At 49.4% G+C, this 27083-nt stretch overlaps 1 protein-coding gene across 1 annotated transcript in view; it reads right to left on the bottom strand.

The window, feature by feature from the left end:
* The window catches only part of efnb3b (ephrin-B3b), an 87589-nt gene that overhangs the window by 43617 nt on the left and 16889 nt on the right, over window positions 1–27083 (bottom strand). The window contains exon 2 of the mRNA XM_076034056.1: window positions 1578–1867. Coding sequence (XP_075890171.1) covers window positions 1578–1867 — 290 coding nt within the window. The remainder of the gene's footprint in view (window positions 1–1577; window positions 1868–27083) is intronic.

The raw sequence follows: 27083 nt of genomic DNA, 5'->3' as shown, positions 1-27083 counted from the left end.
CGTCAAAAAAAGAAATTTTGAATTGAATTTCAACTCATTAAATTGAATCTCCAGTCCAGCATTGCGCGGTCGCGAGGCACGGGGACACGCGCGTCGGTGGCGGCAAACGCGGCTGGCGCTTCATCCTGCCTCACCCCGACACATCTAATCTGGGCGGCATACTTGCGTGGTGATAACAAAGCGGGAGAAATATGTGCAGAACTTCAAGGCTGAAACAGGCGAACGCACCTGAAACCAGGGGAACAAATACCTCAACACAAAGAGACATGGGGGACTTCACAGCCTTCTGGAGATCTGACATCCTGTTTCTCTCGGCGACTTCCTCCTCTTCATGTCTCTGCTCGCTCCGTCTTTTTTTGGAATATTTTTTTTTTTCAAAGTTTTTTTTATTTTTTTTTTGTACCCGAGGATGAAAAGAGCAAAAAGAGCATTTGCACACCTGAGTGAGTAGAGGTTGCAGGTGCGTGGGAGGAGAGCTGTGGGAATCGAACAGGGTCTCTCTCTCTCTCTCTCTCTCTTTGTCTGCCCGGCTCGCTCTCTCACCCCCGAGGTGTTTTCGCACTGCCGCGTTGTTTGTATTGGAAAAATGAGCGAATGCACTCCGGAACGAGCGCGTCTGTGCCCCCCCCTTTTTTTTTCTTTTTTTTTTTTTCGCGCAAAGCCCCGACTGCGAGCGCCAAACGCTCTCGGCCTCTTACTTTAAAAAAACAAACCCGCAGGTTTCGGTTGACGCGACCTCTGGTTGCAGATTGTTCCAGCCGATGCAAACGCTTGGCCCAGGCTCACGCCGATGACCTCATCAGGTCGTCGCACAGCTCCGACTCCAAACAAACCCGTCCGATTAAACCAAAACAAACTGCGCCTCGCCATTTGCGGTCAACGCCGGGCTGGCAGTAACAATAAACAGGCCCTGGGGCCAGCGCGGCCGGGCTGGCGGGACAAAGACGCTGCAATGACACACACACACACACACACACACACACACACACACACACACAAAATCCTGTTTTCAAACGTGACCACGCTCCAGTCAGCACAAAAAAAAAAAAACATCCAGCACAAGAAGGACAAATCCAGGGACAAACTATCACTGAGTGGCAAGATGTTTCCAGGACAGATCTGATGAATCTGAACCAAGCCCAGTTAATTAAAAGTTAGCCAAGTTACCACCAGTCAAATCAAGGTCAGTTTGGTGTTTTGCTTTAGCTTGTTGTTGTTGTTGTTTTTTTTTGCTTAAAAAAAAAAAAAAAAAAAAAAAAAAAAAAAAAAGATCCTGTGAAATTTACGACTGACTAAAGCCTCTTTGTGGTCATATTTTTTTAAGCACTGTGTGTCCTAATGTGTATTCAACAGGGGGCCACATTACACACCATTCTCAAACCTAATTACTCCCAATATGCCTGCCCAATCATCGCTATCATAGAAATAAACAAACACGCTCCGGCATAATCAGAAATCAACCATGTAATAATAACAACCCTCCTTATCACCCCTCAGCACACACACACACACAGACACACACACACACACACACACACACACACACACACACTCCTGCATGCCCCTCCCGGACTCACCGATGATGTAGTAGTCGTGCATGCTCTTGAACTCGTGGCCCCAGAGGTTTGGCGAGAACTCCTGGAACTTGATGGTGAAGCGGCGCTCGCGGGTGGGCTCGTCACAGGTCAGCACGATGTTGGGCGGCCCGTTCACCTCGCAGCGGTCCGCCTGCTCCCGCGACGACACAAGGTAGAGCTTGTAGAACTCATAATCCGGCGTGGACCGGGCCGTGTCCAGCGGAGGGCAGATGAGGTCCAGCCGGTCCCCGATCTGAGGGTACAGAACGTAGCCCTTGTCGTCCCTGAACCTGGGAGAAAAGGAACACACAGAGTCAGAACAGAGAAAACAGTCTACCAATAAAGTTTTTTGCAGTCTAGTGTCCTGGGTGTTGATTGAGCGACAGATGAATGCATTACCACTGTGCTTCACTCTTTGATTGTTTCAAGCTTCCTTTACAGAGAACAAATCACAAGTTTTCCAAGTCAATGATTGGAAAAGTTGTTTCCATTTCCAGACTTCCGGACATGTAAAACGAAAACGAAACAGGATTTCAGCAGGACGACTGCCAGACAGTGAACGCATGGAGTGGTTGAAAAGGTAGACACTGGCAAGCAAACCAAAGCAAGTTTTAATGTATATGCATGAATAATTCTGAACTCAATAGAAATGATCTCCTGGGACTCATTTACGCACTTTGAGTCGCCACGTGTTTGGACGTGAGAACTGAGACACGTCAGCATTGGATGGGTAAAACACAGAAAACCACCGAGCCGCCGCGCCCAATCAAAGCCATGAGCGGCTAATTTGTTTGCAAATTTGCTGTTTAAACGTCAGCCTGTCACTCACATGTGCTGTTGGTTTACCCTGAAAGCGAGAGTTGGACACTCGTCGCTACTTGTCGCCTCGAGGGAAGCAAATGCAACTCTTCAAGGCACTTGAAGAGCAAAAGCTCGCAAACGGTTCGCTGTCAGCCTCGTCGGGGCTTCCAGCGAAAACCACTGACATCATACAGTTTTCATGTTCTGAAATGGTTTCGGTGGGGCCCATGCCAACACGTTTTGGTGGAACTTATTTGTTACATCCCAGTAAGACTCAGACACAACAGTGTAGCGCAGTGAGTTGGCGGGCTTGGCGCAGCAGCAGTTTTTCCAGGACAAAAACTCAAAAAAGAAGCTGGACTCAGCCATCCATCGACCGCTGATAAGGCTAACGCTATGATTCATCAACAGCTCCGAGGCCTAACATTCTTTAACATTCCGTGAAAGTGTGCCTGCAAACAGTGGGAAACAGAAAAATAGTCGCCATAACGACTTTATCTCAGGTTAAAAGGAATGTCACCACGAGGCAGAGCGAGGGGAAGTGTTTCGAGTAGCAAAAGATAAAAATGAGGTGGAGATTTGCTGGGTCTCCACTGCTGTTAACACACTCGCGGAATTTCAAGTGACACTTTGAAGTGGAAGTGGGAGGAAGAGAAGCGCCTGTAATGTTAAGAAGCCTGTATTTCCGTTAGCCGTGAGTCAGGCGTTGTATCTGTTTCCACCGAATCCGCATGAATGCTTGGGAGTCAACAGCACTCAAACCTGTTTAATTATTCTCTCTGTTCCGCAGCCACACAACTCTTTGGCTATTAAAAAATAAACAAAGCATCAGAGCAGGAGAGAGAATGAGAATTCCGCTGCACAAATGTACGCCTTGAACAAAAGAAGCTGGTAATCTCACATATTACGCTTTGATTTTCCTATTTCTGTTAGGCGGACCCCATGAAGCCGATTCGGGCCAATTAATTATTTACCACACTGAATTGCGACAAAATGAGCCTCGATTATTTCTAATTGTAATGACTCTGGTATTCTCTTAGTACGTGTTAATCATTGCCCGTGCTTCTGCAAATTAAAACTGGTTGACTCCAAGAAAAAAAGAGCAAATGAGTGCTGACTCAGCCTAACTTTTATTCACTTGGACCCTACATTTCCCATAATGCAGTTTCATAGGATTTGTCTTAAGAGAGTTTGTGCATGCTCAAGAAATCACTCTTCCGCAAACTGATGACATTTTGCTGCTTTGACTTGAAGTGCGAACACTCTCACACTGGCAATGCTGAAGAAACTCCAAGGCTGCTGTGCTACTGCTCATGAAATGCCCAGTGTGTTTCACACAGTCTGAAGATTTCTTTCAATTCAACAGAAACTGGGTTCTGTAGAAATATGCTTTTATACAACTAAAGGCTGCTTAATGTACACACTGGCCCTTTAACGCCATTGGCAGACATCTTGTTTTGGCTTCTTAGCATTCCAGCATGGAAAAAACCTAATAAAGCCTGGCATGACAACTGGTTTAACAATAAAACAGCTTCATGCCGCTCTCAGACATAGCAGCAGTAACTCAGACAGAAGTCACAGGACAGTTTGTGTTCTTTTTTTTTTCACTTGATCTCTCTGACAACATCCCGTTTTCCATGAGGGCTACTCCTGCCTACTCGCTCTGCTGGCTAGCGGCCTTACACCTGCTGTAAATTGAGTTGAAAGTCTTATCCGTCGGCCCGGTTTGGCTGCCGGCGCTCACCAGAGGGGGAACTTCAAAATTCAGCCTGAGAGGTGGAGGAGCTTTAGCTGTGGCGGGCCCAGGGGCCTTCTGGGAAGCCACTGTTCCACTTCTCATTACCAGGGTCACCAGGGGTTATCAGGCGATACTTAGTCTGGAGAGGCACTCAGCTTCACTCAACGCGTACACAGCAGCCGCATTCACACAAACACACACCCATATCTCACCTCGCTGTCAGCCCCAAAGAGGGGAGCGCATGCACTCACACCATTTATAGAGTATGAAATATAAACATGGTGGTGGTGGTGGCGGTTCCTGAGGCTTGTGCTGCAAAGCCTCAGCAGAGAAATCTATTCAGCGCAGACGCACGCACGCACACACACACGCCCTTACAAATGCCCTCCTGCGACACACAAAAGGTTTGCCCAAACATATCCACCCACATCCATACACGCAGGCTTTCCTAAATGTGAGCACTGAAAAACACACACACACACACACACACACACACACACACACACTGCTCTTTTAAAAACAAGCACCTTTAACTTCCTGTGTGATGAATCCTGTGAGCGGTATCTGACGGAACCCTGAGTCACAGTCGAGCTGCACAGCAGAATGGCAGTATGCGCGCACACACATAAACACACACACACACACACACACAGTGGTGCAAGTGTTGAAGCAAAATGCCACGGGGCAGGTGCGTCGCTCCAGAAAAGAGAGGAAGATAGAAGGAGAAATCTGTGGAGTGAAAGAGGGAGAGGGCGAGGGAGAGATGGAGGGAGGGAGCCGAGTGGGAAAAAAATAGCGAGCATGTCAGGCGAGGTATGTGGCAACAACAAAGATATGTGGTGAACATGCGGAGAGGAAGAAGAAAAGAGACTAAGAGGGGGAAATACTGCAGGGGGAGAGGACAGAAGAAGAAGAAGACGAAGAAGAAGAAGAGCAGGAGGGAGGAGTTGAGTTGAGTTGCCGTTCAGTTCAATTTTCTGATAGGCGCCACGTTGTGGGAGAGTGTCACGACGTGAGTTAACCTGGGTTAACCAGGTGTGTTTGAGCCAATGATAGCGTGAGTCCACACCTCAAATGGGACGGAAGAGGAAAGGAGAGGCAATCTGACAGTGTGATGTGGAAGAGGGAAGAAATAGCGTCTGTTTATCTCAGAATTTGCACCCTCCTCCCTGGCACACCGAGTAGAAAGCTCTCCGGAAGCCCCCGTGGATTTATCTCACATATCCATTTGGAAAGGAGCCCACGGAGGGCATTGTGAAAGGGCGGCAGAACTTGGGAGGTGATTGGAGGAGCCGTCAGTCAAGCGCAACCATGCAGATTTATTATTAGGAGCCAGGAGACTCAGACCAGCTGCTTCCTGTTGGTTCGCATGATGCCCTGTGGCGAGCTGATAAGTTGAACGAAATTCCTGCCAATTCCAGGCAAGAGCAAAGCAAAGCAAAAAAAAAAAAAAAAAACATAAAATATCATGCAGTTCTGATAAAGCTGTAGCTATAGTAGCATCTCTGCTAGCCCCTTCAGCAGTAGCAGTAGCCGCTGTTTACAACCTTTGGTCGTTTTTTTTTTTTTTCCTTCTTGCTGGTTTTCAGAGACTTTCTCTCACTCCTCCCGCCTCCTGATCCACAAAGGAAGCTGATTGCTTGCGGAATACATGAGGAATAAAGACTTGTCTGTCGGAGGCTGGCAACATTTCTGAGTTGAAACAGGAGCGATGTGACTTTCTCTCCTCTGGGTTTGTCTCCTCAGTTTTCGAGGCGGAGCCGGGCTGCTCCCAGACATTGAGTGGGACGACTGGAGTTGTGCGTCGCCGGCCGTTTCAAATGCACCGTCAGAAGCGTTGTTGAAAAGTCATTGTCGCAGGCAGGACAAGCAGCAGGGGTGGGGAGACTGCAGCGCAACGCCGGCTTCTTACGGAGTTCATCTGCGACCGCGTCTAAATAAATCATCCCATTCAGACGCAGCCCTGAGCAACATTACATTCGCCGGCCCACACTGAGAAAGACACTCTTTCACTCTGTCTCCGAGAGTCTGGGCTGCCCCCCCCCTCCTCTCTCATCCCCTTTGCTGTCCACTCTTCTTCCCCCCCGCTCCACCCCTCCTCCCCTTTTTATTTTCTCAGGCATCAACAATGGAGGCATTCATGTGGCCACACTTTGAAACACTGCGTTGGGGAGGACAGGGGGGGCGGGGCTTGGAGCAGGAGGGGGCAGGGGTGATATGCATGAAGGGGGGTGGGGGGGTGGGGGTTGTGTGTATATGTGTGTGTGTGTGGGGGGGGGGGGGTCTCTCTTTTATGAGGGCGCAAACATCATTTTCTCAACCCGAGCGTCGCAGCGCCGCGACCCCCCGAGCTGAGCTGACAGGACTTGAGTGTCGTTCCCACTGACCTCCCCCCCCGACCCCTCGCACCTCCTCCTTGTCATCCTCCCCCGAGCTGTCCCTCCCTCACCCCGCTTTCTCCCACTCCCGATGCATTTATTACCAGATGCAGCTTTGTTTTTCTTGTCTGAAGTGCCGTTTGTTTGAAATCCAGTCTCATACTTCCAAAAAAATGTACTGTTCTTGAACTGTAACTTGTCTTTAGCTCATCAGTGGAAAGTCCACACATGTTCATGATGTCACAGAGTGCACTAACACCTCTCCCAGGTTTGCACTTATAGTCCGTTCCTTCCGACAAACTCACAGCTGCTTTGTGTTCGTCCCCCTTTTTAGAAAGGCGGATGGTCCACCAATGCATCGGCTTTAGCCAAAAGCTAACAAGCTTTTTAGCTGGAGGCTGTGAACGGAGGGCTAACTATGTAGCTTGTTGTCTTCAACAAGCTACATAGTTAGCCCTCTGGAAAAAATAATCCTCTTTATTAGACTCCAGAAAAGAAAAATATCAAAAAAAAAATGGAAGCCAAGTCAGGGCAGGCCGGGGGGCGGGGGGGTTACACAGGCCTGTACATCTGAGCTCACGCACGAGTGTGTGTTTGTCCTCCCCACTCGTCCGTCCTCATGTCGTCCACCGTTGTACCTGCGTATCAGACAGCTCCAACATTTCCAAGATTCCACAGCGGCAACCCGAGCCTCGTGCGGCCCAAGGCCGGGCGCACAGGTGCAGCCGGCAGGGTGGAGACAAGGGGGGCCGTGTGTGGGTGAGAGCGTACGCCGGTGTGAACGCCAGAGTGTGGAGGGAGTGTGTGTGTGTGTGTGTGTGTGTGTGGGGCACAATTGCAAAGGCAAGAGTCCTTCGGACGGAGGGAGAGAAGGACGTGGATGCCAAAATAAGAAGCACAAGAAGCTGCGCAGACAACAGAGTTTACTCCAAACTAACAACAGTGAAATTGCAGAGGAGTTTTGGATTTACTCCAAACTACCAACTTTGACCTCCTCTTGTGGCGGCGGTCGTCCTTGAGCCTTGCTCCATCCGGGCCAGGAGTGGGGGGGCGGCCCAGAGGTCCGGCAGCTATTAGGGAATAATAAACGGCGGCGGTGTTTGCTCCTGTGGGCGGGGTGGTGGGGGTGGGCGGGGGGGATTTACGGCGGTCAGACCGCATAAAGCTGTCCGCACTCGTCCGGCAGCGCACACACACGGCCCCGCCCCCTCCCTCCTTCACCGCCCTCCTCCTTTTATAATGTACACACACTGTCAGACTCGCGACGGGGGGTGCGGTGGTTGGTGGGGGGGGTGCAGACTAAAGCGCGGCCAAAACGGATAGGCCACGGCGAGGAAAAGTGCGGGAGCGGCGTGCACGCCAGGCGCTCGCACCGCGCCGCACTCACGCTGAGCTGCAACACCTGCAGGCCATCTAGTAGCTGTCGAAAATAAATCCACTGGGTCTCATTTGCCGGAGTGGTTCTTTCCAAAGAATGCCACAATGAGCAAACGCACTCCCACACACATGCACGCGCACGCGCACGCACACACACAGAGCAGAAAATGTGCATTTCGAGCATGTCATTTAAGCCTGTGTGGAATCTTTATAACCTCGCTTACGAGGCCAATCCTGCACCATAATTATCTTTATTCTGACGCATGTTCATTTGCTTTAATCTTTTCCCTTTCAGACCTTTAAGCCCTCTTTTTTTTTTTTTTTTTTTTTTATAAAGATGCCTTTCGTCTGAAGAAAATGATTCAGGAGATTTGGAATTCTAAAACCATCCTCACACTCAGCTGACACCGTTTGGAAAAATATTATTCCAAACCTCAGCAGCACCGGATTGAATCACAGGGTATTTTTTTTAATTTTTTTTTTGCACCCACACACAGAGTGACTGCAGCGGCTATCGTTTTCCACTGGAGCAATCACTACCCCATTCCCATACCCAGACACAGTAGATATATACGTATATGTATGTATAATGTAAAACATGTGCTCGGGAGAACATAAAACATGAATTCAACTAATGCGCAATCTGTCTTTGGAGCGGCGGCTCTGTGGATGTGGACCCGACCTGCAGCAGCACTGCACACCTTTCACCAACTGCCAGTGGGAGAAAGCAGCAGGCAGAAAAGACGGCAGGACTTTTCAATCGCAGCTATGCTGTGTCTTTTTCAAATCTTGACCTTTTCTCCGATTGGCTCTGTAATCGAAAGAAAAATATATTTTTTTCCCCCTTTCACTTTCCTAGCACATTTAAAGCCCATTGTGTGCGATGACCTCATAGGCTTGCGTCAACAAAATTGCTATTATCATTCGTGTTTGTATCGGCGTTCAAGGCCATTTCATGAAAAATCACTGAAACAAAAATTTCTTGAGAAATTTCCGTCATATAATCCATCTGAGAGCAGCGGATTGCTCATTAAAAGTCCATAAAAGAGCCTTCAGTCCGTGCTCGGCCTTGACATGAATGGAAATGATGCAATTCCTGTCATATCCCGTCCTCTTAAACTGTTCCTGGAATTAATAATCAATGCTTGTCCTTGTTTGAAACGCAGCGTCGTCCGGGCGGAGCGCCGCGACGCGCACGCAGCAGTGCCCGCCTCCACGGGGCAGACGGAGGGAGCGCTTTAAAACATCCATAATCATTATTACTGTCTTCATTAAAGAACCATATACCCTGGAGAAAGTGGTCTTTGACTGTGTGTGTGGAGCTGCAGAGAGATAGAGATACATTTGTAGGAGAGACAGCCGGAGACAGAGGAGGGGGTTTGGTGGGTGGAGGCTGGCGGGGGGGGGGGCAGGGGGGGAGTTGGGCTGCCGTAATTTAAATTGATGAGAGTTTGAGTCTCTGTAGAAGGGAAGGAGGCCAAAACACCTCACTGTGGTGTTTCTGCCATGGAGAAAACAGCAAGACGGACCTTCGCAGGCGGAAACAGAACTTTATTCCCATCCAAGAACTTTAAATTATTCCCATATTTACGCCCGCTGACACGTAAACAAAGAACTATCGACGCTTTTAAAATCGCTAGACCAGCTTAACCTTTTGAGAGTCTGAGCGTGCGCTCCCAGCTCCAACCCACAGCACTTCATTTCAAATTCGAGGGGAAAATCCTGAAACTTTCCGTGGGAATTTCTGTTGCGCACACGTGTCGGTCGGTGCGTCGATGCAATAAACATAAGGAATATTAGCATTTGACGGAGGAGGACTGCCAAACATCACACGCTGCAGAACGCTCCAAATCAATATTCCTTGTTCCGACCAAATGACTATGAGTGAGGAGCTGTTCTCTCTCTCTCTGCACTCAGAGAACAAGAAGCAACTCAGAGGGAAAATGAATCAAATGCTCAATGACTGAATTCAAATTGAATCGTTTGACCACACATTGCTTCCAGTAAACTCCAGACGGCCAAATTCAACGGTCCAATGTGTAATTTAGTAGCATCCCAATGGTAAATCAGCATGCTTTCTGATGGCCCCACTTCTTTCTTAACACAAGCTGCAGTGTCAGGGAAAAGTCATGAAGCAGAGTGGACTCACTCTTGCAAGAAATATTAATATTTGTTATCCTCGAACGAAACACAAACTATTTATCTTCACTATAATTAATCCAGCTATAAAAAATGCAAAGGCACTTTTTTGTAATGACAATAGAAAGCTGAAATTGACAACATGGAGCGTTTAAATCGTGAAAAATGGCTATAAAATGTCAAATTTACATTGTCTCAACAACAAACTCATCATTATTTCTTCCTGTAAGTCCTGTAATCTAGAGTGAGGGAGAGCCACCCACCCAATCACGGAGGAGTTCAAACAGCAACGCCACTCTGGTTCGCTATGGTTTGTTCATGCGTTTGTTCACAGTGGCAAAATCTTTTTTCAAATAAATCGACCCTGATCGGAAAAATAAGTGCAGATTTTTTTTTCCAGCGTGGACACGGAGACGGGAGGCCAGCAGCGGAACAGCACCCCGAAAGCCCTCAGGAATGCGGGTGCCGAGAAATGACAACGGAGGTAATGGCTTCCATATGGTGGCGGCGGCAGTGGTGGTGTGGGTGACAAAGGGAATGGTAGAGAGACATTGATAATGAAGGAACAGAGAGAGAGAGAGAGAGGGAGAGAGGGAGAGAGAGACAGAGAGAGAGAGAGAGAGAGAGGAGGAGGAGGAGGTGGCAGCAGTCAGCAGGTTAGGATGCACGATGTTTGAATAGTTAGTCGGCATCGTGGGACCCTGCAAGGTAACCGTGCCCTTGTCATGAAAGAGACGCGCGTTCACACACACACACACACACACACACACACACACACACACACACACACACACACACACACACACACACACACACACACACACAGTTGCATCCCACAACGCTGCAGCGTCGGTGTCACATCCAGTTCATGTCACGCCCACCTCCCTCAGCCACGGAAACATGGGATGGAGGCACACTGTAGGCCTTGACATTTAACACATTCTCACACACACACACACACACACACACACACACACACACACAGCCGTCATCCCCCTGGCTGCGGCAGCCCCGCAGTGTTTCACACACTCCCTCTGACACAATGCCGCAGACGAGCGAATCGCATCGGGCTGAAACCTGTGGCTGAGGGCAGAGCTGCGCCTAGCGGCTGCACCTCCCCCCCTCTGCACCTCCTCCCCCTCTGCACCTCCTCCCCCTCTGCACCTCCTCCCCTCTGCACCTCCTCCCCCTCTGCACCTCCCCGCCCTCTGCACCTACTCCTCACCTGCACGCAGGCGAACAATGCAGCCATATTCAGGTCGACAGAAAACTTTTCTCAAGGAAACAACATCTCCACCCCGCAACCCCACCCCCACCCCCACCTTTTTTGTCATTTGCCTCAACGTTCCTGTGTCTTTTTTTTTCCTTCTTTTTTTTTTTCTTTTTCCTTCACGTCTGCGCTCCTGCGTTTCCGCCGAGGAGCTTTTGTTCGCGGCTTCTTAGACTCCTCCAAACATTTGCTGGAAGTGAACTCCAGACGCCGCTCTCATTGCCGTCTACGCCGTCCTCCTCTCTCTCTCTCTCTCTTTTTTGTTTTCACCCATCTACGCTGCTTTTATTCCATCTCACCCCCCTCTCGTCAACTGAGCTTCAGCATTTCTCTGAATTCAGATTCGAAAAATAAAACACTGGAGTTGCAGAGAAACTGAATAATGCAAAACATCTTTTCCCGTCCGTTTAAGCGGCTTGCCAGGAAAATGTCACTTTAGAAGGAACAAATGTTTCAGTGATTACACATTCCTTCAAATTCATAATATGGAGCCCTGTGATCATTTATTCTGCATATTTATTTTTAGATTTTCTTTTAAATAGTTTCCTTACATGGGTGGTAATTCTTTACATCTTGGTTAAAAGCTCATTTATTTTAATATTTGTATGTGATTTATTTTCGAGAGCAATCCCTCTCCGACTTAATTCCAACACATATCGCTCCTGTTCAGCATCTGGCAGCACTCATGGGATTCATTTTCTCACATGTCTCTGGGATGGGACACTGAATAAGGCTAATAGCGAAACCATGTGCCTCAAAAAGGCTCATTAAAACTTTTATGAGACTATCATGATGAAGTCAAATAGAAGAGTCATTATTTGGAGGCAATAAAGGAGCCTGAGGGTGAATTACAATCGGCTCAGGGGTCAAAATTCGAATCGCGGAATGATGTCACGCTGGAGCCGGCGACGTTTGTGGAGATGTACTAAGTTTTTGTGCCTTCACGTGCGAGCGCTAGTGTCGCACGTGAAGGCGAAAAGCAAAGATTAATAAATAACATGCAGACAGACGTGGCACACTGGGAGGAGGACGCCAGATGGAAGTCGCAACTCAGGGTTGACAAGATCGTTCCAACTTCAGGCCGTAGTTTCTGATTTGGACGGCGACTCCAAAAAAAGCCGGACTTTCAAATACCTCACACCACAAGAGGTGCCTGAAAAAACGCATTTAATTGATGTTCCTCCTATTGCACTAAATTTGAAGGATAAAGGAACTGTTTTATCCTTGTGTGTGTTTTTCTTCCACCATCGCCGCCGTCATTCACTGTCAGAATGTTCTGCCTCGACATGATGACACGCTCTCTAACCAGCAGCCATAAAAGCCATGCAGCGTAATGCTCTTGCCCTGGGCCAACACGCAACACCCAATCATATATTTTTTGCCCAAAAAAAAGAAAAGCAATGCTCTGCACTGCAGCTACAGCTCCTCCTCTTTATTTTATGTCCCTGCACCCAAACTGTCTTCGATTGCAGTCTCTCTCCTTGCTCCTGCGGCTCTTCTCCTCTCACCTCCACCCCCCCCGCACCCACCATTTACCGTTTTCAGCATGTACTCCGGATGATTTGCAGCAGTCTGGATTGGCCCCATTAAGGTGGTCTACTGGAAGTGTGCCGTGATGAGCGTTGCGGGTCCTGACAGCTGTGTGTGTGTGTGTGTGTGTGTGTGTGTGTGTGTGCAACAGTGACTACGAACTACTCGGCGGATGCTGAAGGACACCCCTGAGACGGAAACAGCACACAAAAAAAAAAGAAAACAGACACAGACCTCCTTAAATCTCCCACCGAGGTCTTTAAAGATGTTAACGCGTATCTCATGATGACACACACGCACGCACATACACACATAGACACACACACACGCTGTGACAGCTCATGTTTATGTCCGATTGGGTTGAAGGAAAAAGTCTTTGAGTTTCAATTCACCTTGATAATTCAATTAGGTCACCCTGAGGCCCCGCAGAGAGAGACTGGTAACGCAGGCAGCGGTGAACGGACACACAAACACACACACACACACGCACACACACAAAGCCATCCCAAGGTCGTCCCTCGGGGAGTGAACAGGAGAGGTGAGAGTCTGACCAGCCCTGGCGTGGGTCACCTACATTACCGAGGCCGCCTCCATGCGAGCGTCTGAGTGCATCCACATGTGGCCGGGCAAATCTCTCCCTCGCCTAAGTGCGAGTGGGAGAGAGCGTGGGGGGCTCAACTTTGCTCTTCAGAGGCCGCGGAGGTGCAAGGAGTCTGAAACTTTAGCTACGGGCGACTCGACTTAAGCCCCGCCGGGCCACGGTGTCAGGAGAGGGGCTGTAATCCATAAGGGGTCCCCGGGGACCAACAAAGAATGCAGACGCTCCCGGGACACATGTTTGTTATTTTTAACCCAGCGGCCAGATTGAGCGTTTATTTGCGAACGAAGTGCGCGGCGAGAGATAAGAGCGGCAAATTTTTTTTTTTTTTTTTTTCTCGGCTTTAATTTGTGGGCTGACGCTCACATGGAACATCAGACAGGGAGAAAACTTTCATATGTTAATGGGGGTGGTTCATAATTGAAAAGGTCTCACGTTAAAGGCATTTACTGGCCTTTACTTTCATCTCGGCCTCGAGCGGAAAAATCTGCCCAACGAAAATTCAGAAGAAGACTGTACAAAAATATATATATAAAAATAAATATAAAAATACATATACAAGATATGCTGTCCTCAGTTCACAGCTCCACTCACTCACTTTCAGCTTCCTGCTTTAGTGAAGGTTCCATGTGTTTGAATAGGGACACCACGGTCCTCTGTGACGTCATAAAAAGTTGACTTTTAAAACTCGCAAGTCTTAGCAGCGCAGGGGGAAGAAGATACGAGGGACAGACGAGCTGAAGACGCTAAATGCTGGAAGAACGTGAACCTCACACACGAAGGGACCTTTGACAGATGTTTTTTTTTTTTTTTTTTTTTTCCAGAAGTTAATCTCTCTGTAAATGCTCGAAGCCAACTTTCAGTGAGATAATCTTTGTTTCTGAGCAACTTGTAGCTTAGCATAAAGACCGGAGGTAACGGGGACGAGCCAGTCTGGCTCGTCTAAAGCTGACAAAATCTGCTGGAGCAGCGACCGCCTGCAGTCTCCTTGTCACCGTCAGGTTTTCCGGCGACTGGCGCCAACGCAGGAATTCAAATAACCCAGTGTATGACTGCAAGTTGGGATTTTTTCATTTATTTATTTGGGTTTTTTTTGCATTTTGGTTTTTATGCAGATTAAGCAAACAAGATATTCCGTGTGTGGCTTTCGGGGTTCAGGCGAGCAAATGTTTGAACCTGGGACGGAGCCAAACTCCGTGTTTTTCCATCAACCGACGACTTGCGGAACCGAGGCGCCGCGCGAGGCCCCTCGCCGAACTTCCCGTTGCTGCAGAGCGGAGGCTGCGGTTTTTGACTATCTCATCTAGCGTTCGAGAGAGAAAAAACAAAGAGGAAATTCTTTCGGCAAAACTGCTCCCTTCAGTAACATTGGGGTTTTGTTTTTTCGGTTTCCCCTCGTATTTTTTTCCGATCGTGAAACGACATCTCGGCCGCGCTTCGTTTTAGGGCGGCTAGCTGAGAAGCTCTCCGTGAGGTGCGGACGTCCAGGAGATACCTGCTGCTTTCGCGGCGTGTGTCCCCCAAAAGGGGCGCCAGTTCTTTTTCTACAGCGCGGCTTAATCCACCATTTGAAATGGCAACCTGGCTCTGGTTCCGTTACCCCAAAGGCTGCGAGCGGCGCTACCCGACTCCCAGACTCGCAGTGGAACGCATCTTGAAGCGATTTGGGGCTCAAACCCTTTGCTGCTGCCTCGCTCTTTTTTTTTCCTCCTTCCCCTCCTACACCACCACCACCACCCTCCTCCCCCTCCTCCTCCCCGTCCTCCCCGTCCTCCCCTCTCCGCTCAAACGCCTCCTCCCATTCCTGGGTGAAGGCAGCTTTAAAGGGCTTAGGGAGAGGTGGTGGGGGGTGGGGGGGAAGAAAAAGCGCTGCAGCAGCAGTCCCCAGCTCGACCCAGGGGTTGTGGAGCCCCGCGGTAAAATCAACAGTTAGGACGCCGAGCGAGCACAGCGTCCGAGCAATCAGGGGGGAGGAGGGGAGCGGGGTGGGGGGGGACGGGGGACGGGGGGCGTTTGTGAAAGTAGGACAGACAAGGGGTCTGGGGACGGCTGATGGCTGATGGCTGATGGCTGCCTCGCAAACAGACGCACATCAGTGCAATCACTGGCACAGACGCGCACGCACACACACACACACACACACACACACACACACACACACACACACATACATACACACACATACACACACACACATGCGGAGGCACGCGCGCACGGCAGAAAGAAAAAAAGGCTGCAGGTCATCAAAAACCCTCTCCACTCCCGTCAGGATATTGAAGTGTGTCATGACAATATTTCACCGCTGATAGCTTCGGCAGGCGTGCGCGGGTTGGCGTGCGCTTGTGTGCGTGTGTGCGTGCCCGGCAGCGCGTGGGCGTGTGCTGGGCCGCGCCGGCGCCGTGCGCGCGCCTCGCCACTTCTCCGCCACTTTACTTTTGTGACGAGTGGCTGTTTGAAAGAGCCGCCCGGGTATTTTCAAGAGGGCCGGCCTAATTCACGCAGGTGAAGTGTTTCAAAGTTCTTCAGCCCCCCCCCTCCCTCACACCACCCTCTACCACATCCACCACCACCACCTATTTACCTGCGGGGCCGGAGCAACACACAACAGAGGCGCTGGAACCCGCCCCTCCTTCCCCTCCCTCGCTTTTATCGCGACGTCTCTCCTTTTTGTCCTTCGCTCTCCTCCACACCTGCGCCCCCTCCCTCCCCCCTCCTTCACCCCCCCCCCCCCCACACACACACACACACACACACACACATACACACACACACACACACACACACACACACTCCTCGCCTTCCCCTTTCTTCCCCTTTCCTCCCTCTCATCCCTCCTTCAACCCCCATCGCTCCCCCGGTCCCTCCACACCTCCCCCCCCCCCTCCACACCTCAGCCATCCCTCATCCTCTCCGTCTCTTCCTGTGCCTCTCATAGTGTTTGAAGCGGAGTGTTTGTCTCTAGGGCTGCATGATTGACAGCAGAGAGAGAGCCAGCCAGCTCTCTGGTGACAGATAAGGACTTGGGCTCTATTACTCACTGAGTCCCACACACACACACACACACAGACAGAGAGAGAGGCGCACGCACACACACATAAACTATCACCCGTCCTCCCATATGCACACTGATCCACTTGCTTTGCCCACATACACACAAATACACACACACACACACACACACACACACACACACACACACACACACACACACACACACACACTCTGGGTCCCATGCTGCTCCCACAGATCGGCAGGGAGCAGACAAACCTATTTGCATTAGGAAGTAGCGTGTAAAATAAATAAAGAATCGGATGAATCGAGGAATAAATAGACAGGAGGCACGGCTGGGGATGAGTGTGACTGATTTGCAGCGTGCGGGTGTGCGAGCGTGCGCGCTCTTTTCCAACCTCTGGGCTCCCCGAGTAGGGAGAGGAGAGTGGCGGTGCGGCAAAGCAGCAACACACCCTGTTGCGCGGCAAAGAGAAAAAACAACGCACACACACACGCACGCACGCACAAACACACAAGCGCAGTCAAATATACATGAAAAGATCCGGCAAAGCCCAAATCATTATGGTAATGAAAAATGAAAGGCTCTAAAAATAGTTTTATTCCTTCCTTTGTTTCAGGGGAACTCCGGCGAGACCACTGGCTGGCGATGAGAGAGGGGAGACTGTTTTTTTTTTTTTTTCCTCTTCCTATCTGCTTTTCCGCCAACATCTCCCACCACAGCCGCCCAAGTCTCTGGATCGTCGCCCCCCCCCCCCCTCAAAGAGGAGAGTTAGATGGAGCGCAACTGGTTCACATCGGGCGCATGTTTATGTTCCCGGCAGTGGAAGCGGTGGGGCGGCGGTGTGTGTGTGTGTGGGGGGGGGGGGGGGTCAGTGACTTGCTGACTGACAGCTTGGAGTGAGATGAAGATGGCGCGTGAGAGAGATGCAGCGGGCGCGTAAACAGGTGCGGCATCAGATATGTGGGTGACAGAGGGGGGGGGGGTTGGGGGGGGGTGGGCAAGGAGGATGGGGGGCGGCGGCGAGGGGAGGGGGGCGGCTCGTCGCTGGGAAAAGTTTTTAATGAGAGCCGTAAACAGCCCGGGGGTGGGAAAATCAGAGTGGCGGATGAAAGGGCGAATGAGAGACGTCCTGGTGAGACACAGGTGTCAGGAAAGAATGAGGAAGAGCAAAGATGGTTGGTGAGGAGTGAGGAATAATTAGGCCTCGTCCACCTGCACCAGAGGATTTCTTAAGAATGCTTCAGGGTTTTTTTTTCTATTCAGTGAAAAGAATGTATATGTTTATATATATATATATATATACATATATATATATATATATATGTGTTTATATATAAATATATATATATATATATAAATGATGTGCACAAGGCATACTGTTGTTTTGTACATGAATATATATATATATATATATATATATATATATATATATATATATATATACATATACATACATACATACATACATATATATATATATATATATATATATATATATATATATATATACATATACAAATATACATATATACATATATATATATATATATATATTCATGTACAAAACAACAGTATGCCTTGTGCACATCAAACCAAGGGTTGTGCATCAGAATGTGTCGGCCAATCAGAAGCTGGAATGAGGAACAGCGGCGCAAGAGGGGCTCATGTGTGGACTGACAATGAAGTTGAGTTACTCGCTGGAATATAACACAACACATTGTTGTGTTAGAACGTTGAAAACTATTATTTTGCTCGTGGCTAAAAGGTGTCCTTTGTTGCTATGGGAGATGTGGTCGCAGGCAAAAAATGCACACACAAAGATGACAACACATAAAAACGCTACACTGAAAGCACCTTCACTTCTTTAATTTGCATGAGGACAAGCCCTGACCGGCTCCCCCAGGTGGAGGGGAGTGGGAAAAGAAAGCAGAAGAACGGAGTTGAGGGAGGAGAGCGAGAGGGGTTGACGGCGAGGACGCAGCGACGGGTTCCAGAGAGAGAGAGAGAGAGAGGGAGAGAGAGAGAGAGAGAGAGAGAGAGAGAGAGAGAGAAGGAGAGAGGGAGAGGGAGAGAGCGTGACTCAAGTGATGGCAGGCCCAGCGTGAGAGATATGAGAGGGGGGGCAGCATCTTAAAATACGAAAAAAGTGAGAGGAAGAGGAGGAGGAGGAGGTGACGGAGAAGGACGACGAGCGTGAAAATGGCTTTTTTTTTGTGTGTGTGTTCGCCGCTTCTTGCTTGCCGACCCGGTAGACAAAGGAACCCTGAGCTGCTTTTTTTTTTTCTTTGTGAAGACAAAAGTTGCTGCGATGGTGAAGAAGGTCCACGAGCAGTCACTCTCCCTCCGCCACAGAACCACACAGCTGAAATGTTTTCTGCTGTTGGGCAATGTGTGTGTGTGTGTGTGTGTGTGTGTGTGTGTGGTGGGGGTGTTGGTATGGCCGCTCTCCCTTATTTGGCTGAGTTTGGGGTCAAGGGTCGCGCTCGAGTGCTGATGGCGCATCCTGCTAGACAAAGCAGATTAACGCACGCACGCACACAGAGGGCAGGCAGCAGTGGTATGTCACCGCCTCCGCCCTCCACCCCCCCCCCCCCCAACCCCCCGACCCCTCCCGGGGCCCGCAGCTCTCGGGTCACAGCGGAGCCTCATTGGGCGAGAAAGTATCAGAAGTTGCAGGTCGCGCCAATGGGAGGTCAAGGCCTGGATGGTGAACGCGGTCGGCGGCCGGGGCACCTATCGCCACGCTGGCTGGCTGGCTGACGTCACGCGGCCGCGATTCACGGCGAGCAAATCGCACAAACACTCCAGGGCCTCATCTGGCACAGAGGGTCTGCGCTTTTTGTGTGTTTGTGTGCGTGTGTGCGTGTGTGTGTGTGTGTGTGTTTGTTCTGCGCATTCCTCCTCATCTCAGACTGTCATGTTTGCCATTTAGCGGATACTCCTGCCTGCCAAATGCGCATTTATCTTATTATACGTGCTTAATGTGGTCCAGCTGGAATCTGAGAGCTGCGTTGATGCCATTCTGCACTCTGTGATCTATGAGATCAACCCGAGACCGACTCCAAAAGCCAATAAGAATCAGAAGAAAATCACCCGCGCTGTGTTCGGCTCTGAATTACTCCCAGTTAGTCAGTCATCTGGTCCGACCCTTTACCCTGGCAGGAAATTTGAGTTTGTTTTTTTTTTTTTTCTTAAGAAGCAATGCTGATTCGTTTCGCGCTATCTGCTCAGATAATGGCAGATTTCAATCCCTGCCCTGACAAACACGTAATCTGCGCTCACTCTGTTCATCTCATCACTGTGCTAAATTAAAAATGTAAGGACTATTCAAACATCCACTCAATCCACACTCAAACCGCAATATTAAATCCAAAGATAACAAATTTATGGTGAGATAAACGCAGGAAATAACTAAATCCCTTAAATGGGGAAGCTGAAACCAGACTTTTGGTTAAAAAAAAAAAAAAAAAAAATGTTCTTACAATAAGTAATTTGTAAGGATTAAATATTATCAAAACAATGCATATTGGTTCTCAAAATTAGCTGAAATGTTTCAGGCATGTAATTAGATTTTGTATGGCAACCATGGACAAATGCTGCTTTTAATTAGAACGAGTGAACAAATCCAAGTCGCATTATCATCATCGGGATACTGATTTCAGTTTGACCTGTCGTAAATTACTGTGTTCATCGCATGGAAGAAAAATGCAGCGGAACAATATTTTACTCATGGGCTTCTGATACAACTCAGTAATGTCTTCCCAAATTGGATCCTCAAAAGTCCGTCCAACTGGCAGTGCAGTGGCAATATTACTGCCAATTTCCCCTTGAAATCAACCACCAAAAATGTTTGCATCTTGAAACAATAAGGGCTTCTATGACAGTCATCAGGAAACATGAGTGAGCAGACGGATTTTAAAAGGGAAAAACAATTTCTCTCTCTCTATCTTTTTCCTTAGAAAAAAAAAAAAAAAAAAAAAAAAACACGTCGGTGCTCAAACACACATGATTACTGATTGAGGCGGTTGCAGACAAATATGATTCCAGTGGGGCTGTTTTGGAAGAGTTCAAGAGGAACAATAGCGACGAGGAAACAAAACACAAGAAATGTAGAACAACAGGCTCTCAGTTGTCCTGCGGTACCCCGCTGATGCTTGTGTGTGTGTGTATGTGTGTGTGTGTGTGTGTGTGTGTGTGTGTGTGTGTGTGTGTGTGTGTGTGTGTGTGTGCGTCTGTTCCTTCCCCTCTGATCTGGCATCAACGGGCAGCTCTGCCAGTGTGTTTAGAAGTGTTAAATGCCCCCCTGACCTGCTGCAGTCTGTTATTAGGCGTACCGACTGCCATGGCGGCTAACACACACTGACATCAATGGCCAGGCCTAGCGACACACACACACACGCACACACACACACACACACACACACACGCCAAAACACAGGTCAGATGCACACTCTCACATGTGCAAACATTTAACAGGCAGAGTCACACACAGAGGAACACACACACACACACACACACACACACACGCACACACAAATGCACCCGATGGGCGCCCTTTGGAGGATGAATCGCCAGCGACCCCCCCCCCCCCCCCCTCCTCCCACTTTCTTATCAGCGAGTTGCGTTCCGCCTTAGCCATGCATACTGTACAGTCATTAATCATGATTCTCATTAATTATCTATGCACCCGGCTGGCTAATTAACACATCAGCTCAAGCAGAACTAATGCCGCGTGCTAGTTCGCCTCCCACTCCCGCAAACCAGCACTGCCGCACTTCGCGCTCGCACACACGGCGACCACTCCAACCCCGGAACTTCCTGTCGGATGCGACGACGCAGAGTCGCCGGCGGAAAAGTCTTTCTGTGACAATGCAGTTGAACGAGGGGGCGTTTAGCATTGTGATAATTCACCAGCATGATGTCACTCAAAGGACTTGGCCTTAGCTGCAGAGGAGATAATGGTTGGACTCTTTTTTTTTCCATTTCCGAGGAGTTTGCTTAGCGGCCACAAAGACTCATTCTTCCATCCCACCATCCATCCACTGTGTTACAATTGTAAAAGCAATGGACAGGCCTCAGTGAATTGCAAAGAACCTATCTGCCCCTCACCCCACCCCCACCCCCGTCTTTTGCTGAGCGTAGTAATGCTAGCAATCTAAAGCCAGACCTCGTGTCCCCTTTTATAGCTGACTGTACAGGGAGAGCCTGCTGCAGTGAAAACCCGGTGACACCAGCGTTTCCACAACGGTGACATTCACTCATGGGGGGAAAGTAAAACCATGTAAGCCTTTCACGTTACAAAAAATATATAATAACTAAAACAAAACCGTCAGAGAAACTGTTTTGGAGAGTGCTGACCCTTAAAGGAACTGAAAGACAAAAAAAATGAACTCTCTCAAGGCTTTTAGCAGCGTTGCATCACCCACTTTTAAATTACACTCCTGCTCTGAAATAGGCTCAGTTTGCAGACGGTTATGAGACAGGGGATGATTCCATAAATGCAGGTTGCTCCTTAAATAAACCGTGTGCTGCTGCTCACCCGTGTGAGCCTCAAGCGCAGTCCAGGCAGGCCTCCGCAGGCAGCGCTGGTGGCTGCCTAGCACGCCAGCGGTTAGCCGAGGACGCCGACTCTCAATTTCGGTGTGAGACATTTGGGTTCTGACTCACTCTCCGACACTGGCGGGACAAATCTCACAGCAAGCAGGGGGAAGCCACAAAGGCGCTCTTTGGAAGCGTGTAGTTTTGCAGCTCAAACAGGTTTTATCTGCACACAGGATTGGGTTTGCCGACTCGTCTGTTCCCGACTCCTCAGCAAATTGCTCCACGGATACGTCGTAAAAAAGTACATGTTTCATCTTCGTAACTTTTATGACACTTTGACATCTACTCCAAATTGGTTTGTCAGCAAGAAATAGAGAACTAAATACAAACAGGACGCACTCTGTGCCGTGTTGGGTGACTGCGGCTCATTAATATCGCGGCCTCAAGCCACTGAACGCAATCAAATATTTGCCACATCATTAAAAACTCCCACTGAAGTCGTTGTGACTTCCTTCCAGCTGTTTGACTCTTTCATCATACAGCAGCCAGATCTATATGATAATGATGGTATCTCTGTGTTGGCAACGGCACAGTTTTTCAGACTGTAACTCCGCGATCTGGTTTTCCAGTCAAAATAATCAGGGGGAAAAATGCAAAGCACATCCAAGCATTGTTCAAAAACTGGGTCAGTAACAGTGAAATAAGTTGATGGAAGTGTATGGTATCAAATGATAGTTCTCATGAAAACCGGGGACAATTATGACAAAACATTGCAATGAACTCACGATGGCGCTCCAAGGTGGATTTTTTTTTTTTAATTTTGTTTTCATGAAGGATTCGGAGAGCATGTACAAGAAGAGTTGGAAATTCATCATGTTTGAATGAAGGCCCGACCGGCTGATAGATCGCCTGCCAGACAAAATGTTGACATTAGCGCACATAATATTTTGCTTAATAAAGCAGTCAAATTAGGAAAGAAACAACTCGAGGCACAGACAGGAAATAACATCCCACAGTGTCGGCAGAGCAGTAATTGAACTGGAAGCGTCTGCAGCCTTCGCTTGGTGGGAAGTCCAGGATTTGAGCGCCGCACATCAATCACCAGGAGAGTCGGGGGGTTTGGAGGAAACGGGGGGGGGCAGAGGGGCAGTTACATTTTAATGTGGTCATTTTTTTTCTTCGGTCAGATCTGAAAAGCCCGCCGTCTCTCACGGGTACCTGTGGAGGTCCGACGCATCCCGCTGGGATATCGGGCCGCTCCACGCCGCTCATGTGTCAGTCCGCCTTCCATTGTGTTTACTCAATTTAATCTCCCGCGAGGCCTCGGGCTGGAGTGAGATATGTGCCCGGGGCTAAAAAGGAGGCTGATTCACACGTGGAATTATAATGTTTCCACGGATGAAGCCTCTGAATAATTTACAGCTTTCAATAGCTTAACATTACTTATCCTGCAAGTGCACTCACACGTACGCACACACGCACACACGCGCACGAGCAGGTCTGGCTGTGCAGATTTAGTCATCGCCCTCGCCTCAACAGTCTCTCACTGGTGCAACACTAAATGCCCCCCCCCAGTCCCCTACCACCACCACCACCTCATCTCCACTTACACCCCCGAATCCTCTGCTTGTCTTATTCTGCCAGCCTGCTGTGAGTATTCTGGCGTTCCCGGCCTCTATGAAGCCACACCCTCCACCTCTCCTGATCCACGTCTTGCTCCTTCTCTCTCAGCTCCCATTTCTCCATCTGCCTCTTTTTTTTTTTCGATTCCTCTCCCTCTCGCTCCCCCTCCCTCCTTCTCTCGACCGCTACTTCTCTGTGTCCAAAAAATCCTGAATGGGAGTCGGAATGAGAGAGGGAGAGAGGCAAGGGGGGTGGTCGGGGGGGGGGGGCACTGACATTAACGAGATTGCTCATTAAGAAAGGAGTGAGGAGGGAGAGGGAGAGGGAGAGGGAGGGGGGGGGGCGGTGGAGTGGCTGTAATTGGGAGCTTTTTTTGAAAAGGGGAGAAAGAAAAAGACAGAATTAGGTTTCCATTCCGGACCTGTCTGGAGGAGCGCGGGTGTGCGCCGAGCCGATATGGCCGGGGACTAAATATAAGGTGAGAGAATGACTTGTTGGATTCCTTGAGAGGTGCTAAAGGTCAGGCGCACCTATCAATCAGGTTCACACAAAAAAAAAGGGGGGGGGGGGCGGCTCTCCCCCCCTCCCGCCCTCACTCCACCCCCATCACCCCCCGACCCAACCAGCAGCTCGTTCTGTCGGCCTGTGGAGACAAAGAAATGCTTTACAGTAACAGGCTTCTGGAGACTATTTCCTCCCAGGGGCTGCAGCCCTGTCAGTAGGGCCATTACAGGAAAAGCATTTTGTTGGCATTTTGCTTCTTATTGGGCAGGGAGGTGGAACGCGGACTCACAACAACACACACACACACACACACACACACGGGTGCTGCCTGGATGGCATCATAAAGAAGCGGCAGACTTTTTTCTCCCGCCCCTGAATGAGAACACTCGCTCTTCCTCCGACACGTCTTGCTTCCGGGAGGAATGCGCGCCGCCTTTTGTGGGTTTCCATTTCACTTTGAGGCGCGCGGGCGTCTCTGGATGGCTGCGCGGCGCCGAGCGATCTCTAATAAAGCTCAAGGACTCGCGGCGCGTTCCGTCGGGCGCCGGCAGTCAGATTTTCCGACTTTCACGGCCGACTATTTAATCACAAACGCCTCACAGAAGGTCAGAAAAATCACACTTGACAACCCAAAGTTTCAACATCGATGTCCATTTCGACAGCTTTTCGCTTTAGTTATTCTTCTGGGTTTTTTTTTCTTTTTTTGTGCATCAAAAAGTCACACTGACAGTTCAGTTGAACATCCACCGGTATGCACAACCTTCTTCTCACATGATGCACTGCCATCACTTGGTTTTAACTAACAAGATGAATGAAACCAATGGATGATGTGTCCGCCTTGCCTACTTGCCATCCATTCATTCATCCATCCATCCATCCTCTACAGCCGCTTCCTCCTGCACTGGCTTGGCTGTCTAGCAACTAGTATGTTCTTCCTATACAATATCATCCCAAAGCAACATCAGATCTTGGAGTCCACACAACAACAACAAAACAACGCGGCCGTGTGAGGCTGAGAGCGGGTGGGCCTCTGCGTTCCTTAATGTGCAAACATGTGCCAGCGGATGTGTGTTTGAGTGTGCGCGTAAGTCGGTGTAATCCCTCGCTATGGGACGCCCTCCCTTCTTCCCGTGCCAGATGAGGAGATCTCGGTGCCAAATTCGCCGGGCGAGCGGCGCTGCCAGCTGCGAACGCACGCTCTCGGGCGCTCGCTGAAATCGTACACGGCCATGTGATGCATGCATATAGGGCACAAAGAGCCGTCAGTGTGTGTTAAGTTTGTGTGTGCGCGCCTCGCTCTCTCTCTCTCTCTCTCTCTCTCCCTCTCTCCCTCTCTCTCTCTCCTCCCCCTCTCTCTCTCTCTCCCTCTCTCCCTCTCTGTCTCCGTGTGTTTGCATCTGCACATGCTTGGCGGGGTGCGGGCAGGTTTATTCTAGTCTATAGGTCTGGAAGAAATGCCAGGGGATTAGGGAGTGAGCCCACAGAGAGGTAGATGGAGGATCTGCGGGAGGGATGGAGGGATGGAGGGATGGAGATGAAAAGCGAGGAGGAGGAGGAGGAGAGATGAGAGTGGCGAGTCGATCAGCGATTGCGGCGAGAGGAGGGACGGAAATTAGAGCGTGGGACACGACGACGGAGGGAAGAAAGCCGAGCGCTGTGAAACAGTTAACTCACGCAGCTGGCTGGATTATCTCTACCTCTGTTTCCCCCCCCCGCGCTTGTTCCAATCTCTCCCATTGTGTGCCACTATAGTGCTCTATGGAAGCAGCGGTGTTGGGGGAGGGATTGAGAGAACCCCCCCCCCACCTCCCGCCACTTCTTTCTCCAGCTAAATTAATAATATGAAGCTCTCGATCCCTCTCAGTCTGCTTTATCCTTTTATTCGCCCCCTTTCTCCGCTTTATCTGGGTATTCCTTGATTCTATTATTCCCTTGGCTGTATGCTGGAGTTATACGAGTGTATGCTGCTGTGTGCGCGCATTCAAAGCAAGCTTGACAGGCTGTGCACCAAAACTGAGCATGAGAAGTTTTTTTTTTTTTCTCCCTCTCCATTCCCATTCTCGCTGGTGAGAGACTGTAGGGTATGAAAGGGAGAAGGAGTGAGAAATAGTGGGAAATAGATACAAGTGCGACAAAGGGAAAGCGCACGGAAGGCAGAGGATGGTGGAGTGAAAGGAGGAGGGTGAGGCGGGGGGGGGAAGGCAGAGGTGTGAGATGAGACTGAAAAGATCAGAGTCGCAGCTTCTAATGCAAGATGATACATTCCCATCCTTCACCTTTCTTCTTGTTCAGCGTTTTATTCCAAACTCCCGCCCAATATCACCCCGCTTATCTCCCATCTGCTACTCCTCTTCATCAGCGCTCCGCTACAAGAAAAAAAGCTCTTAACTACGCTAGCGGCAAATCGCCAACTACACCCGACATATCGTCCTTTTAAGGGCACCAGGAGCCAACGAAAAAAAAAAAAACAACAAAAAACGGCTGTGAGACTCAAATCACCTGCCGGGTTGGCGCTCACTGTTTGGGATTTTGGAGGTGTTAGCAGAAATCTCAGCTTTTAGCGCAGTGCGCTTGAACACATACAGTGATGCCTGCTGCCTTGCACCCCCCCCCCCCCCCCCTGTCACCTCACCGCTGAGCAGGAAGTGGGCCGATATGGTTTCCAATGGCCGGGTTGCAGAAGTTAGAAGCAGAGCTTCGCCAGGAGGTTCGTGTCCTGCTGGTGTTGCACATTGACTCAAGGCCCTTGAACAAAGTCTGCCTTGTGCTAAACCGTCATGCTGAGTTGAAAAGTTACGTATCTGCACCAAAACAAGCCAAACTTTTGTTTTGTCTGCAGGCCAAAAGCATCAGGCATTTAAATTCATGCAAAAGTGACAAAGGTTCAAATGAAAAGTCACAGAAAAGCGAAGAGTCGGGAAGAAACACACTTGCCTCCTCTGTATTGCTGCATTATATCAGGCTGCTGTTATTGAAACGCCAGCATCATTTACA

This window comes from Nelusetta ayraudi, unplaced genomic scaffold, assembly GCF_046127955.1.
Source record: "Nelusetta ayraudi isolate G7.1 ecotype Tasmania unplaced genomic scaffold, CSIRO-AGI_Nayr_v1 ptg000042l, whole genome shotgun sequence".
Lineage (NCBI taxonomy): Eukaryota > Metazoa > Chordata > Actinopteri > Tetraodontiformes > Monacanthidae > Nelusetta > Nelusetta ayraudi.
The sequence above is the reverse complement of the archived record's forward strand: the minus strand, read 5'-3'. Positions and strand labels throughout refer to the sequence as shown.